We start from the raw sequence: 14,730 nt of genomic DNA on the forward strand, positions 1-14,730 counted from the left end.
CATAAAATTAATGCAGATCTCTTATATTCTTCACAGTGGTGATGGATGTTAGCAAAATGGGTAGACAGATTTGGCAGCGCAATTTTATTGGGAATGCTCCATTGAGATCAGCAATTAACAGGCAGAGTCTGTTAATTAAGTATTTTGGGATACTGCCAAGCAGGAAATTAAACATTACTCAGTGACACAAGGATCATATCTTCATGTGTCCTGTACACTGTCTTCAAGCTACTATGTTAGTGTCCTAGTTTATACCACCTCTATTTTATACAGTGAAATGTAGAAATCTGGTCTACTTTACTCAGCTAAAATTGGTGACTTTCCAAATTGTGTATTAAAGTGACTTTTTTTTGTAGCCAGAGAGCACAAGCTTTGGCAAACTTGCAGGGATCAGTTCCCATGTATAAGATTTTTTTTTTTCAAGCCAAGATCCATGTACGATTTCTAGCTGCTATTATAGTACTTTCATCAATGATGTCCATAAGTTTGTAATGTTGTTGTTGTCCAGAAGACTAGATACAAATGGCATTCTTTTTACTAGCTGCATGTTCTTCCTGTATCAGAATTGATCGAGTACGTAATGGAACAAAGTACGCTGCATCTGAGGATGATACCTCCCACAGACTATTTGCTAGTTATGAAGTTGAGACCAACAGATAAACTCTGACTTCAGTCTGTGATCTCTCTATAGAGTTAAAGACCCCACCAAGCACCCCTTTCTTGCCCTTGAAAATGGCAGGACAGCAGTAAAATTCCTCTTAGAATGCTGACTGCCTTTTAGCTATAAACACAGTTGAGCATAAGGGAAACTACAGGCTGGTTTTCAAGTGTGCTGCACCACAGTTTTTAAACTATAGAAAACAGTTTAGAAGCTTGGTCTAAAATTGAACTTGTACTGCATAAAGACAGATCTCACCATCGAGTGGATGTGAGAGAAGCTCTATAAAAATGTACCTCTGCATAGTTAATTCATCTAGCAAGCTCTTCTATCTCACTGAACGGGAACATTTGATGTTGGAACTTGTAGGTTCTATACCTGGTTTTGGCACTGAGTCTGTGGTATTTAACAAATTAAATAATCCAAAATTTTCAAAGTGGTCCCTCTTTGGGGGTTTCAATTTTTGGTGCCCATTTTCAGAGGTTCACACTGAGTGTTCACACTCTGTGCATCTGTTGACTTCAGCTGCATTATGGGTGAATGCCTCTGAGAATCAAGACCTGTGTGTCTCAACTTGTGCCATCCAAAATTAGTGGCCACTGTTGAAAATGTGAATCTTAACATCTGTACCTTGGGTTGGTTATTTGTAAAATGAGACTATTTACCAACTAACATACGAGTTTTGTGGCTTGCTTGATGCTTTCAAAACACTTCCGAGTTATGTCCTACCTTTTCATCCAAGGCACTCCAATTACTTCTATTTTTAAATAAATATTTCACATCTACCCTTTCTAGGTATGTTGTGAATAATACTAGCAAAGTATATAGTATCTGAACACTGAATAAATGTTTTTCTTTTATCTACCTAGATTACAGCAGAAGAAGTAAAGGATAATAGAGTGGTCTTATTCGAAATAGAAGCAAGGAAACTAGACAATAAGGTACTTAATTGCTGTATTTGTAATAGCAAAGCCTTAAAATAATGATGCTCTTATAAATAAGTAATGACAGGGGTTGATTCATTCTGGGATTCTTTGCTGGAGAAATTTGAGTCTACTGTACTGCTTACAGTAGAACACAGAACATTTGTGAATTAACATATATACTTGTTCAGGGGCGGGGGAGGGGGAGCTCAGTGGTTTGAGCATTGGCCTGCTAAACCCAGGGTTGTGAGTTCAGCCCTTGAGGGGGCCACTTAAGGATCTGGAGCAAAATCTGTATTTGGTCCTGCTAGTGAAGGCAAGGGGCTGGACTCAATGACCTTTCAGAGTCCCTTCCAGTTCTATGAGAAAGTATATCTCCATATATTATATTAGCCCATTTGTTTATAAGCCACCCCACCCCCCAAGATGGTTAAGTAAAAATTGTATTACCCTTTCATAAGCCAGCCCTATATTTCAGAGGTTGGCAAACTTTGGCTCCTGGCCTGTTAGGGTAAGCCGATAGTGGGCCTGAACATTTTGTTTAACTTGAGGATTCACAGGCACGGAGCCCCTCAGCTCCTAGTGTCTGTGGTTCGCCGTTCCCAGCCAATGGGAGCTGTGGGAAGTGGCTGGGAACAGCAAACCAAGGCCACAGGGATCCAAGGGGCTCCATGCCTGCAGACTCTCCAGGTAAACAAAACAACAATGTATTAGATATTCAATTCAATGATTCCATAGAGGCTAAAATCTTCAAAGTTTGGTATATACCTGTTTTATAAGCTGACCCCTGCTGTTTGATGCATCACCCTTTTACCACAAATATTCAGCTTATGAACGAGTATACAAGTACATTGAAGTTTTTAGAATGAATCTTTACCTGTTTCTAAAGTAAGACAGGTATATTGCCCAAAATATTTTTGAACAAGACTTAACTCTGTCCATATAAATTACTGACAGATTTGTATCTTCAGTGTGAATGCTTTTCCATTAGTGTGAATGCTATTGCAATTTAATTTTAAGTTTTACTTACTAAAATAACTGTAAAATGTACACTTTCAGGCAGCACTATAAAGTATATGTTAGAGTGGACAAATCCATTATAATAAAGAAGCCACTTCAGGGCTGGTGTTAGAATCTCTAGACACTTTAATTGCTCTGTGAAATTCTAAAATAGATGTTAAAAATAGGTGTCGTAGGGAAGAAATGCTTCTATTTTACATTTTTATAATGTGCTAATTAGGCAGCTTTGAATTCAGGTCCTGCCCTTCATACACCTAGTAGCCCCATTGTCCTGAGATGAAACTGTCTGGATGGAACTGTCTGGCAGTATTTACAGAGCCCAAAATCTCACCTTACACTTAAAAATATTTCTAGTCTACTCATAGCTATGCACTTCTTTGGCTTGCTAATATAAACAATCCTGTTTTTTAAAAAGCAATAATGAGAGTGATACCTGAAAAATAATTTGTATTCTTCATCAGAAAGATGTTTAATAGTTTTTAGGAAAGTCTTTTGTTTACTTTCCATTTATCTGACTATGTATATTATTAATTAGTGTTTTGATAACATTCATGCCATGTGTTAACTGCCTATTTTTTAAATTCAGGATTTTTTTGGAAAGTCAGACCCTTTTTTGGAGTTCCACAAGCAGACCTCAGAAGGAAACTGGGTGATGGTTCACAGAACTGAGGTAGGAGAGGTTGTTACAAAAAATTAGATTAACTCAATAAAACTGACTTTAAATGCATAACATAGCACTAAAGATACAGCACCTTCAGAGCAGGAGAGGTGATGTTGTGGTTAAGGCACCGGACTGGGGCACAGGAGACCTGAGTTTTCCCAGCTCTGTTAGACTTTTTTTTTCTGTGTGACCTTAAAAGTCATTAAATGTCTCTGGCACTCAAATGTGGCTAATACTGCTTTTTTTTCTTACTCTTTTTTCCATTTAGATTGTAAACCCTTTGGGCAGGGATTGTTTAAATGTATGTAGTGTCTAGCATAATGGTCTAGTTTTGGTAGGAACATCTAGATGCTATTATAATATTAATATTGGAGACTGCCAACTTCAGCTAGGTCTGATATTTACTACTTAAAATAAGTGTGTAACTTATTTCTGAACTCTTATAGAAGAGCCAAAGGCCATAATCATTTTTTAAATAATGAACAAATTTAGAAGAAGGCACAGTCCCTTATAGCACTAAATTTTTTTTTTTTTTCTTTTTTTGCTTGATAGACATGAGGAGGTTATAAAGTGGCCTTTGCTGACTTACACTATACTTCCGTCCCAAAACACACACACACAACCATCAAATCTCTGGAGAAAATAGTTCTGGAAATGGTGGTTCAGTATAAACATTTGGTGGAGTGAAATGTAACTTCTGGAAATGATGATAATTTTACCTCCAGTGTCTTGCTCCCACTGGTAAGATGCGGGGGTACATAGCAAAATGCTGCATATGCTTTGGGTCTTCATGTGCAGAGGTACTGGGAATGTTACATCCTCTCCAGTTTGGAATTTAAATGGTATGATAGATTAAATTTCCCCTTTGGAAAATTTTGACCTAGCAGTGAGCAGTAGCATCCAACTTCCTCCACAGCGTTGGGGTTAAACAAAATTTTCTTGTGTTATGAAGATCCAGCCATTGGGGCTCTTGTTATATCCTTGTCATGTGTACTTTTTTTTTTTTGTGATTGCCTCACTGGTCAACACTTTTCATATTAGTAATAGTTATGGAATAAAAACAGAGGAACACTGACAGTCCCTCTGTATCTTGCCTTGTTAACAATACTATTTTATCAAATCTTTTTGGCAGGTTATAAAAAACAACTTGAATCCTGTCTGGAAGCCCTTTAAAATATCCCTCAATTCTCTGTGTTACAGTGATATGGATAAAACAATCAAGGTAATATTTAAATAGATACATTAAAAACAAATGCAATGTATCAAAGAAACAGTTGGCAAAGATAGTGAATATTCATTTAACTGGTTTATCCTCTTAGTTTTAAGTTAAATTCAAAATAAAGGTTTTTAATTATAAGTAACAGAAAACAGGAATGATAATGATGACCTGATAGTTTGTGTTACAGTATCTCCTAAATTTTTTTTGTCAAATTGACTTCCGGAGTTAGGGAAGATGATTAACCTAGAATAAATGTGTATTTCCCTCTTCAATTTTTCATTTTTTTTTTTTAAGAGTAAACATGCTCAATTCTTTCAACCTTTCCTCATGGGCCATGTTTTCTAAATATCTTTCTCTTTTTGTTGCTGTCCTCTGGACTCTCCAATTTCTCCACACCTTACTTAAAGTGCAATGCTCAAAACTGGGCACAGTACTGCAGCTGAGGCCTCACTAGTACTGAACCAGTTACCTCCCAGATCTACATATGACATTCCTCCTAATGTATCTCAGAATGACATTTGCCTTTTTCATGACAGCATCACACTGTTGACTTGTATTGAATTTGTGATCCTCTGCATCACCCCCAGATCCTTTTCAGTGCTCGAACCACTTAGCCAGTTTTCCCCATTTTGTATTTGTGCATACGATTTTTTTTCCCTCCTAAGCATAATACTTTAAACTTGGCTTCGTTGAATTTCATCTTGTTGATTTGAGCTTCAACTGAAGCTGCCAAATCCAGGGTGCTAAACCAATTCATCGATCCTCAGTGTCTACAGCAATGGTTAAATCACGTTAAATCCTTGAATGGATAGTCTCATTAGGAAGTAAAGTGGCCTTATTGTGAAGGAATGCATTTTAAATTCACATTTTCATTTAATTCAGTTCAGCTGCCACTTTGAATGCATGTCTACCCAGGGACACTCAGGAAAGTTAAAGTATAATATGGCATTCACAAAATCAAAATGGAATTCATAAATTGACAGACATATTCCCCAATCTGTCACAGCAATTTGTACATTTAGACAAAATCCTACCAAATCAAGATACACCATAGCACTTATTCCCATCCTGGGGAGAGGATGCAAGAGAATAAATCACATGCGACAGACATTAGTCACATTGCTTAATGCACAACTGGAACATACGGTACTTAGCTAGTATGGGTATAAACCTGCACAGAATAAAACAGTGATAAAGCAGAATATCTTTATAAGTAAGCCCAGAATCTGACAACCTGGTGGGAAGAGGGGGAAGGAAAGAAAGCTAGTGACAGCTCTTCTCCACATGTCATGGATGCATTTTTCATTTCCATTTAATGGTCCCACTAAAACTGTAGTTCTTTGACCAAATAAATCCTTTAAGTTAGGGTTGTTTTCAGCTCAGCACAGTCCAGAATGTAATCTTATCACCCAATAGAATACACTGTGTCAGTGTATAATAAAACCTGCTGTGAAGTTTCTGATCTCGGTTACATGGGTGTATATTCAGAGCAGCTGGGTTTCCATGGAGTTGCTCCAGATTTACAAAAATAAAACAGGATAGATTCTAATCTCTGCAGCATTTTATTTTGAAATTGTAGTTTATGGATTTAAAATTACTTTCAGATGAGACAGTAAAATTGTGGTAATGTTGTTTTGAAGAAGAATTAAACAATGCTTTAACACTTTTATACACACAGTGGCATGCATAACAGGCTATCTTATTATAGTAAGTAAAAATGACTTTTTTTTAGCTTTCCTCAGTATGAATGCCTCTTCACACACTGAGACACTCAGTTTGTGTATTCAGCAGTAATGCACAAACCAACTTGCTATGCATCTCCAATTTATTTCTAAATTGTGTGTGTGTGTTGCAGTGAGTCAGTGATATCTTTCTGTACCACAAATGTGAGCCTCTCTCATTTGGAACTAGCATGCCTGAATTCATCAGCTCTGAGGAGGGAAGAGGGAAACATGGATAATGTTTGTTGCTAGAGGGAGCCACCAAGATTGTTGCATGAGCAATCAACCTTCTGATTCAAAAGAAACATCGGGCTAGATGTATTTAATATATCAAACTCCCAGAAATGTTTTCTGTCTTCAAATAAAAAAGACAATTATGATAACCCTGGAACAAGCTGCTATTACCATTGAATGAAAAAATAACTTCAGTATTAGGAATTCCACCAAGTGCTTGAGTAGGTGAACATCTGATTGTCTGAACATAAGAGAGCCTAAAGAATCTGCATCACATCTGCCTGTATATGAAATTTGTTTCTCCATCTGTGATACTGTTGTTGCCTGTATGCAGTATAAATTGGTGTTCAATGCATGTGCATGTATTATGTATTTTTTTATTACAGTGGTAGCCAAAATGTATCTAGGAGCTGTGCCAACAGAAGGCTGCACGGTCTTTGCACTGTAGAGCTTGCAATCTAAAAGGCAGTAATGTAGAAATGTGAAATGTGTTATGCAGGCAATTGTTTTCTCTCAGAAGCCCAAGATTTTATTAGGTAGTTAGCTTTTTTTGTTCGGTCAGAAATGAAATGTTAAAGAAAACATATCTTTAATGTGCTAGTGTACAGTATAATACTTTTTGTCTTAATGGGGAGTAGTAAAGAAGGGCATAGAGAACAGCAGTATGGCTTAGAGTGAATCTGTTTAGGAAAATTTTTGTCCAGGGTCTGTATGTTTGTCCTGAACAATGTAAAAGTGCTTCAATGGAAATTTTGGAACTAGAAAGCTTTTATTTCAGTAAGTTGTCTTACCTATAAGCAGAGCAAAAAATCATTCATAGGCAGAGGTCGTTAGTGCAATGTTAGTTTAAATATACAAACTTAATTCAGAATTATAATTAGGACATTCTGGAGAACATTCATAGCCTGTTCATTTTATTACTTTTTTTTATGTATGTAAGCAGGTTCTTCAGAAAAGTTTAAAATAACAGTAGGGAAAAATAGAGCTGGGCTAAATAAACTGACAGTCTGCCATCCCACCCCGTTAAACAAAAAGAATAACCTTAATGCCTTTCCTTTCTCACTTGCTCTTCCTTTCTTGGGTTAAAGTTGAATTGATTTGATCAGTGAAGTCTTACCATTGAGCTATAAATACAGGTAAAGAGAGATTTTAGCCAACATAGTATCTCTGAGGAAGTTATGGATTTACAGATCAAGACTGCTGGTCTTGAGAACTCTCAAGTCTAGCTGCAGTGAAAGACACTGAACTCTGTCTCTGAGCCTCTCTGTGGATCAGTAATGCAGTCTACTTGCCTTTGCTCTCCTGCTAACCACCCAGAGCCTGACTTGAAGTACTGATCATCCACATCTCCCAGTGAAATCAAAAAGAGTTTAATGTCAGTATCTCTGAAAATCAGGCCTCCAGTCTATAATGGCAGAAGGGTGCACGCACTGGGTACTATGGAGTGACTTTCCCTAAAAATGATCAGAATAAAATAGTAGCATTAGCCCTAACTAATCATATTGGACCTGATCCTGTAAAATACTGAACCCTTGATGCTCATTGACTTCTGTGGAAGTTGAGGATGCTCAGCAGCTTGGAGGATTTGATCCAGTAGGAGGTGAGACTCAGTTACCTTTCTGCAGTTGCTAAAGCCTAGCCTTCAGACACTTGTATATGTGCCCCACTAATTTAAATCTATGGCATAGGGCAAACTTCTGCCCTGCTTGAAATCCTAACAGGGAAAAATGGCAGTTTTTTTTTATACATGGTTATAGAAGTATCATTGCAATGTCACTTCAGAGCGTTGGTTATTGCTAATCCTGGATAACGCTTCATTTTAGGTAGAGTGCTATGATTATGACAACGATGGGTCTCATGATCTCATTGGGAGTTTTCTAACCACAATGTCAAAACTGAAGGAAGCTTCTCGATCCTCACCGGTAAGTCCAAAGCCTCTAGGTTTCTTGAGCATTTTTATGAAATTGCTTTACTCGTTTTGAGCAAAGGCTACAAAGTATCTTTGTGAATTTTTAACTGCCTTATGGCAGTCCTTGTAACATCAATTCAGTTGATTGAGTTGGCATTTCCATTATAAATCCACTTTTACAGACTTTAATATCTTCGTTGTTTGTCAGATATGCCATTACAAAAAAGTTGTTGGGCCAAATTAATTTCACCAATCCCTAATCATCAAAATGCAGATTAGTCTGCCATCACTGCTGTTAAAAGGCCAAAGCCTGAATTATTATTTTCATATTTTACTTTATCCTTAATTTTCAGGTTTGGTTCTTGCTCACTTTAAGTAATTGAATAAATCTGAACGAAGACTATAAGATTTAGCTACTAGTGCACAGAAATCAACCTAGTGTTTTCATTTGTTTGGGTCTTTATTTCCTTTCTTAAAAAAACTCAGAAACCACACTATCCCGTATATTTTGCTATGACACGTTAACAGTGCTGTAAACCTTGTAACATGGCAGGTTGCATCCTCATAAATTTCATTAAAGGCCACTCAGCTACCTTAGCTTAGAATCTCTTTATTTTTATTGACTTGTGTCCCAAGCAATATTCTACCATATTTTTCTTTAATTGCACATAAGATGAAAAATAGTTCAGTGATCAGGTACACTGCATGCAGGTTTCAAACCTAAAAGCATCCTGAAGTATTGTGTGTGTGTGTGTGTGTGTGTGTGTGTGTGTGTGTGTGTGTGTGTGTGTGTGTGTGTGTGTGTGTGTGTGTGTGTGCTGAATTCTTCAAAGCTACTAATTATAAATACTTAGCTTCTAATGAGTTTATATTTTATAATCACGGCTCCGGCCATGTTGCTTCCTCGATGGTTGTTTCTGAAGACTTCCTGAAACAGAGCGAGGACAATCTAACACTTCCTTTTACAGCACTGGTAAATAATTTCAGCAAGTGATTGCTCATAAGTAATCTGCTTCCGAGCGATTTCTAGTGCTTTTTCTCATCTTGCTAAATTCTAGGAAGCAGGCTGGCATTTATACAGCTTTTCCCCCCAAGCAAAGTAATGTGCATCTTTCTATAATAATTAAACTACACAAACAAATACTGAAGGGCAAGGATGAAACCATTTAGTCCACTCTTTTGCTATAGCATAGGAAGATTTTTCTCTTCTGTAAGTTAATTATTTAAATAAAATATGGTTCCATTTTACTGAACCAATTATTGCATTAGGTCCAAAACTGAAAAAAACTGAAGCATACTTCTGTGTGGCTTATTTTTTTAAATGCACCCACGCTCTCTGTAAGACCCTAATCCTGTGATATAGTGAGCTCCCTTTGTGCCACCGAAGTACACTGTGATTTGATATGAATCAAAATGCACCATCCTATAGGCTGCTATCTTCTGCTTTTAAAAAAAGTGTGATAAGATGTAATCTACATATGCTTCTTTTGAAAATGCTTCAAGAAAGCTCTTCCTTACATGTATTTTCTAGACCACACATTGGCTGTATCCAGTCAGAGAGCCATCCGTGTGCCAGAATGAGACTGGCTGAGAATTAAAGCTACAAGACAACACAGAGGAAATATTGAGCTCCAGAAATTTCTTTTTTCAAAAGAACTGAGACTCAATCCTGCAAAACTTTACTTATTGGCTCCACTAGGACCATGTCTGACATTAAGCATTTCCTGTGTGAATAAAGTTGGGTGGTAGGTCCTGTAAAGTGGAATTTAGTAAGACCCCAATTCTCATCTTAGTTGTGCCCATGTTAATCCTGGAATGACTTCAATGAAGTCATTATGTTTACTTGATCTTAACACCAGTGTAAACTGAAAAGAATCTGGTGTTGAGATGCAGACTGTGCTCCACAAATTAAGAAAAGGCTGAGAGAATTCTCTGGCGAGAGCCTGCTTGATTGGGATAGTGGGGGGAGGACATGCTAATGAAAATTATAAGATTTAACAAAAATCCACATGGTGGTTGGAGTTAATACATTTTCACAGAAGACCTTTTTTTTAATTTTAAGGCAGAGTTAAATATGGAAAATTTAATCAGGAAATTACCTGGCTGTTTAGATTAGCCTCTTTGTTAAGTACCACAATTTGTTTCAGTTCTAATTATGTCTTACCGTTGTGTTCTATCCATGCTGTAAACCAACAACAAACAGGAAATACTCTAATAGAATAAAATATTGCAATATTTAATGTCTTGTTGCATTACAGAAACTGTTTGCAGGTTGTTACCCTCAACATATCTCCACTGATTCCAGTGGAGGGAATATTTTTCAGGCAAGCCCTTGGTATGTGCCTGATCCTGAATGGTACTGAGCTCCCCTCTTTCTCACTGTGGAAACTTAGGGCGCTTAGCACTTTGAAGGATTTGGAGCTCAGGTGTTTCCTGACTGACTTGAGAATGTACAAGAGGCTTGTTTTTTGCAAAGTTTTTTTTTTTTTTTTAACACTCAATCTGTTGTTGGGTTTAATCTCGCTAGTTGAATGAAAACATTTGTCCTGTGGCTTAGGAAGCAATGGAGCCCCAAACCACTTAAGAAATCAGTTTGAACACTTAGAACATATGGCGGAAGCACACACTTATGACCAGGGCTATTGAATATCCGACTCGGTGTTTGCTAGAGAAAAGTAAAGAATGAGGACTAGCTGGCTGAAATCCAATTTCCATAAAATGGAAGCGATGTTGGGAAGACAGAAGCATCAGTGAGCTGCTTTATAGGAGAGTGTGTGATCCTGCCATTTGTTACTGGAGCTTGCAGTCTTTGGGTTACTGTTGAATCCTCAGCTGCTTTTGAGCAACCCTATAGCAGAAGAGAACTGGGTGGCTTTTTCATCTGTTTGGTTGCATCTTCCTTGCCATTCTTCTCAGATGCAGATCTTGCTACCGTGTCCCATGCCCCTCTTGCCTTCAGAATAGTTGCAATGTTCTTTACTTGGGGCTATGCCTTAATCCAGCCTAGTACCTGAAGATGGTCCAGAACTTTTAAATTCACACTCTCCCCAAGAGCTGCACAAGGCCTTTCTCTTCCGAAGCTTTATGGGAGAGAAGGTACAAAGAGGGCTGATACTTGTGCCTGCCCTGTAGGATTTTTCTTTTTCTGGTTCTGAGGAGGATGGGTTTGCTTTTGTTTTACAGCCAATGACTGCACTTTCAATGTAAGGCAAAGGTACTTAAAGCTCTGGATAGGTATTACTTAAATGTATTGCATAAATTGTACTGATTGTAATCTTGTTGTTTTTTTCCATTCCCTTAGGCTGAATTTGAATGCATCAATGAGAAGAAAAGACAAAAGAAGAAAAGCTACAAAAATTCTGGTGTCGTGAGTGTGAAACACTGTGAGGTCGGTACTCAAGGTTTTCATTTTTTAACTCTATTGAGTTTTCTTTTTTTACAAATGTCCAGGTACAATGCCTCTGATCTAACATGCCTCAACTACCCCAAGTGTAAGTAACAGTAAAATGTATGAAAACTGCAGAAAGATTTGAGTCTATAAGATGATAGTATTGCTTTGAATGTTGTAGAAGTAGTACTGTGACAAAATAAAATGTTATTGCTTTACATAGACTCAGAATGCAATTAATATTACTACTGAATTTTTCTATAGAGAGTTGGATTTAGTTTCCTATACAGGAGATTGCAAGCGAGTGTTACTGTTTTATACAAGGCCTTTTGGTTTAGAAATAGATGTTTTAAACATCAAACCTCCATAACCTTATTTTCAATAGGATGATCTTACTAGTTAAATAAAGGAATTCCTCATGTAGTATCTTGAGGTGGGAAGTAGGGGGTGCTCAGGTCCTAAATAATAAAACAGCCTTCTGAAATTCTATTTGCATGTATCATGGAATGACAAGGGAAGTGGTGATTTGCATTGTCTTAAACACAAAAAGCACTAAACTTCCTAGCAATTAATAGGTACCATAGTATTGATTTCCTTACTAGCTGAACACCTGGTTAATGTAAGAAATATTTCCATGATATGAATTTTCTCCATGTACCCAGATCCTGTTTAAAAGTAATTATAAGGGGCCCAGTACTGGCATGCACAGTGCATAGTGCCTTATTTATTGAATACTCAGTGAAATCTAGAAGCACTATTTGTGGAGTAAAGGTACTGCTTTATAGCAGTATGGGAAGCAAAACTAGGCCTTTAGGAAATTAAGAAGTTGCCTCAGTCTTTTGGGTTTTGCTGAAACCAGTGTTTCCTTTTAGATTATAGTGGAATGCACATTCCTTGATTACATCATGGGAGGATGTCAGCTGAATTTCACCGTAAGTACTTTATGTGTACAAAATTGCTTTATTTTTCAGCATAAGCTGTAATGTGTTATGGATTTTCTTAATAGCATGTTTATTTTTGTAGCAGATGAAGCATAAGCCCATATTTCCAGAGGCCCTCTGGCCTGTTTCGTTAACGGTTACCTGGAAAGTTCTGAAATATGATACTCCTAACATCAGACATGAGTTCTGAATCTTCAGATGTGCCCAGTCAGTGCTGGATATAACTGTGTTGCTTGGGTTTGTCTTACACCATCTCATCACAAATGTAGTTTGCTTGACAGCCATTAAACTGATCTAATATGGGAATGTCTGTAGTTCTGTTCACTCCTAACACATCCATTACACCTGGAGGTGGTCACATAGAGCTTGTTGTGGTAGGTCTACGTCTGCCAAGGATTTCCCCATGCCAGAATAATCTTCAGCTGCCTATATAGAATGGCTTCAAGGCCCCTATGCACAGCCTGAGCAACATACATAGACCTTAACATTGGATCAGACCCTTAAATGGTTTAATTCACAAAACTGGTACAACACAGACCGTGGCAATGTAAGCTTTTTGCACCCTGGCAATGTTCCTCAGCCCTCACCCGGAGAAGATCAGTGTCTGGCTGGTCTTTCAGCAAAGGTATCTGTTAATTTTTGACTGTTGTAGTATTCCTTGAGTAGCTTCCACCTGGAAGGAGGCTGAGTCCATTTCACAACCATGGAGAAGATGGTGAATGCTTTCATTTAAGACCTATATAAGACAGCAGCTGATAGGCGGAAAGCCAACCAGTCCCCATGAGGAACCACAGCTTCATGATGTTTGAGTAGGGCACATTCCTTAAACAAGGTTCTAATGTTCAGTAATATATGGTTAAATATGGCAGCTGACAGATGAGTACATGTACCAGTTGTTGTTGTTTTTTGTCAGTTTAATTTTGCCTGAGATTAGGAACCCAGTTTCCCCTCACTGCTAACTGATACAAATGCTACATTTGACAGGTGGGGATAGATTTTACTGGCTCCAATGGGGACCCTCGCTCACCAGACTCTCTACATTTCATCAGCCCTAATGGGGTTAATGAATACCTGACAGCCATTTGGTCTGTAGGAATGGTCATTCAGGACTATGATGCGTAAGTTTTTTAACTTATCTCATTTTCAAATGCTTGTTGTAAATTCTGGGTATGTAACTATCGCAGACACCCATAAACAGCTCATAATAAAAGCTGGTAGAACTGAAAGTATTGGAAATAAAAGCATGAATAAAAATCCTGTCATATTTTCCCTTCCATCTTATCCTCTCTTTGAATGAACTCTCACCCTTTGCTGGGGGTGACTGGGGAGAAAGGGTACAGTCTATTTTGGCTTGTGCGTAGCTACATTCCACTTGACTCTGCATAAGGTGGTCAAAGCATACTACAGATGGACGTACCTGAGTGACATTTTCTCTAAGTGGATGGAGGTGCAAATCTGTCAATTTAGCTATCTGTGAGATTCCTTGGCAGAGTCAGGAGGTGGCAGTGCAGAGATTATCTGCTTAAATACCACCAGTATGTTCAGGCTACACAGGAAGGAGTAGCTCAGTGGTTTGAGCATTGGCCTGCTAAACCCAGGGTTGTGAGTTCAGCCCTTGAGGGGGGCCATTTAGGGAACTGGGGTAAAAATCTGTCTGGGGATTGGTCCTGCTTTCAGCAGGGGGTTGGACTAGATGACCTCCTGAGGTCCCTTCCAACTCTGATTTAGTGACACAGATATGAAGACAGTCTGTTCTCCATGGAATTTACAGTCTGGGATGCAGTTCAGTGATCACATTGGGAGACCCAGAGAACAAGTATAGGAGTTTATGGTTTGTTTTAATCTTGAATCTCTTTTCTAACGTGACGTGGAGGATTTTCATGAGTACAGTTTGTGGGCATCATGGAAAGTCAGTATCTATTAATGATAGAAGAAATTTGAATGATGAGATGGGGGCTAGGACTGGGAAATAGGTCCAATAGTAACTCCTCGTTGATCTAGAATGATATTCCCTTGAGAAGGCCCAGAATTCGCCAATCTTAGTACAGTCCATTCC

At 38.0% G+C, this 14,730-nt stretch overlaps 1 protein-coding gene across 4 annotated transcripts in view; it reads left to right on the plus strand.

The window, feature by feature from the left end:
- The window catches only part of CPNE3 (copine 3), a 76,567-nt gene that overhangs the window by 46,782 nt on the left and 15,055 nt on the right, over positions 1 to 14,730 (plus strand). For all 4 annotated transcript variants that reach the window (XM_030553404.1, XM_030553405.1, XM_030553403.1 and 1 more), the window contains 7 exons: positions 1,528 to 1,599; positions 3,188 to 3,271; positions 4,395 to 4,484; positions 8,260 to 8,358; positions 11,647 to 11,733; positions 12,606 to 12,665; positions 13,659 to 13,792. In XM_030553404.1, the coding sequence (XP_030409264.1) occupies positions 1,528 to 1,599; positions 3,188 to 3,271; positions 4,395 to 4,484; positions 8,260 to 8,358; positions 11,647 to 11,733; positions 12,606 to 12,665; positions 13,659 to 13,792 (626 nt within the window). The remainder of the gene's footprint in view (positions 1 to 1,527; positions 1,600 to 3,187; positions 3,272 to 4,394; positions 4,485 to 8,259; positions 8,359 to 11,646; positions 11,734 to 12,605; positions 12,666 to 13,658; positions 13,793 to 14,730) is intronic.

The sequence above is a fragment of the Gopherus evgoodei genome, chromosome 2 (assembly GCF_007399415.2).
Source record: "Gopherus evgoodei ecotype Sinaloan lineage chromosome 2, rGopEvg1_v1.p, whole genome shotgun sequence".
NCBI lineage: Eukaryota > Metazoa > Chordata > Testudines > Testudinidae > Gopherus > Gopherus evgoodei.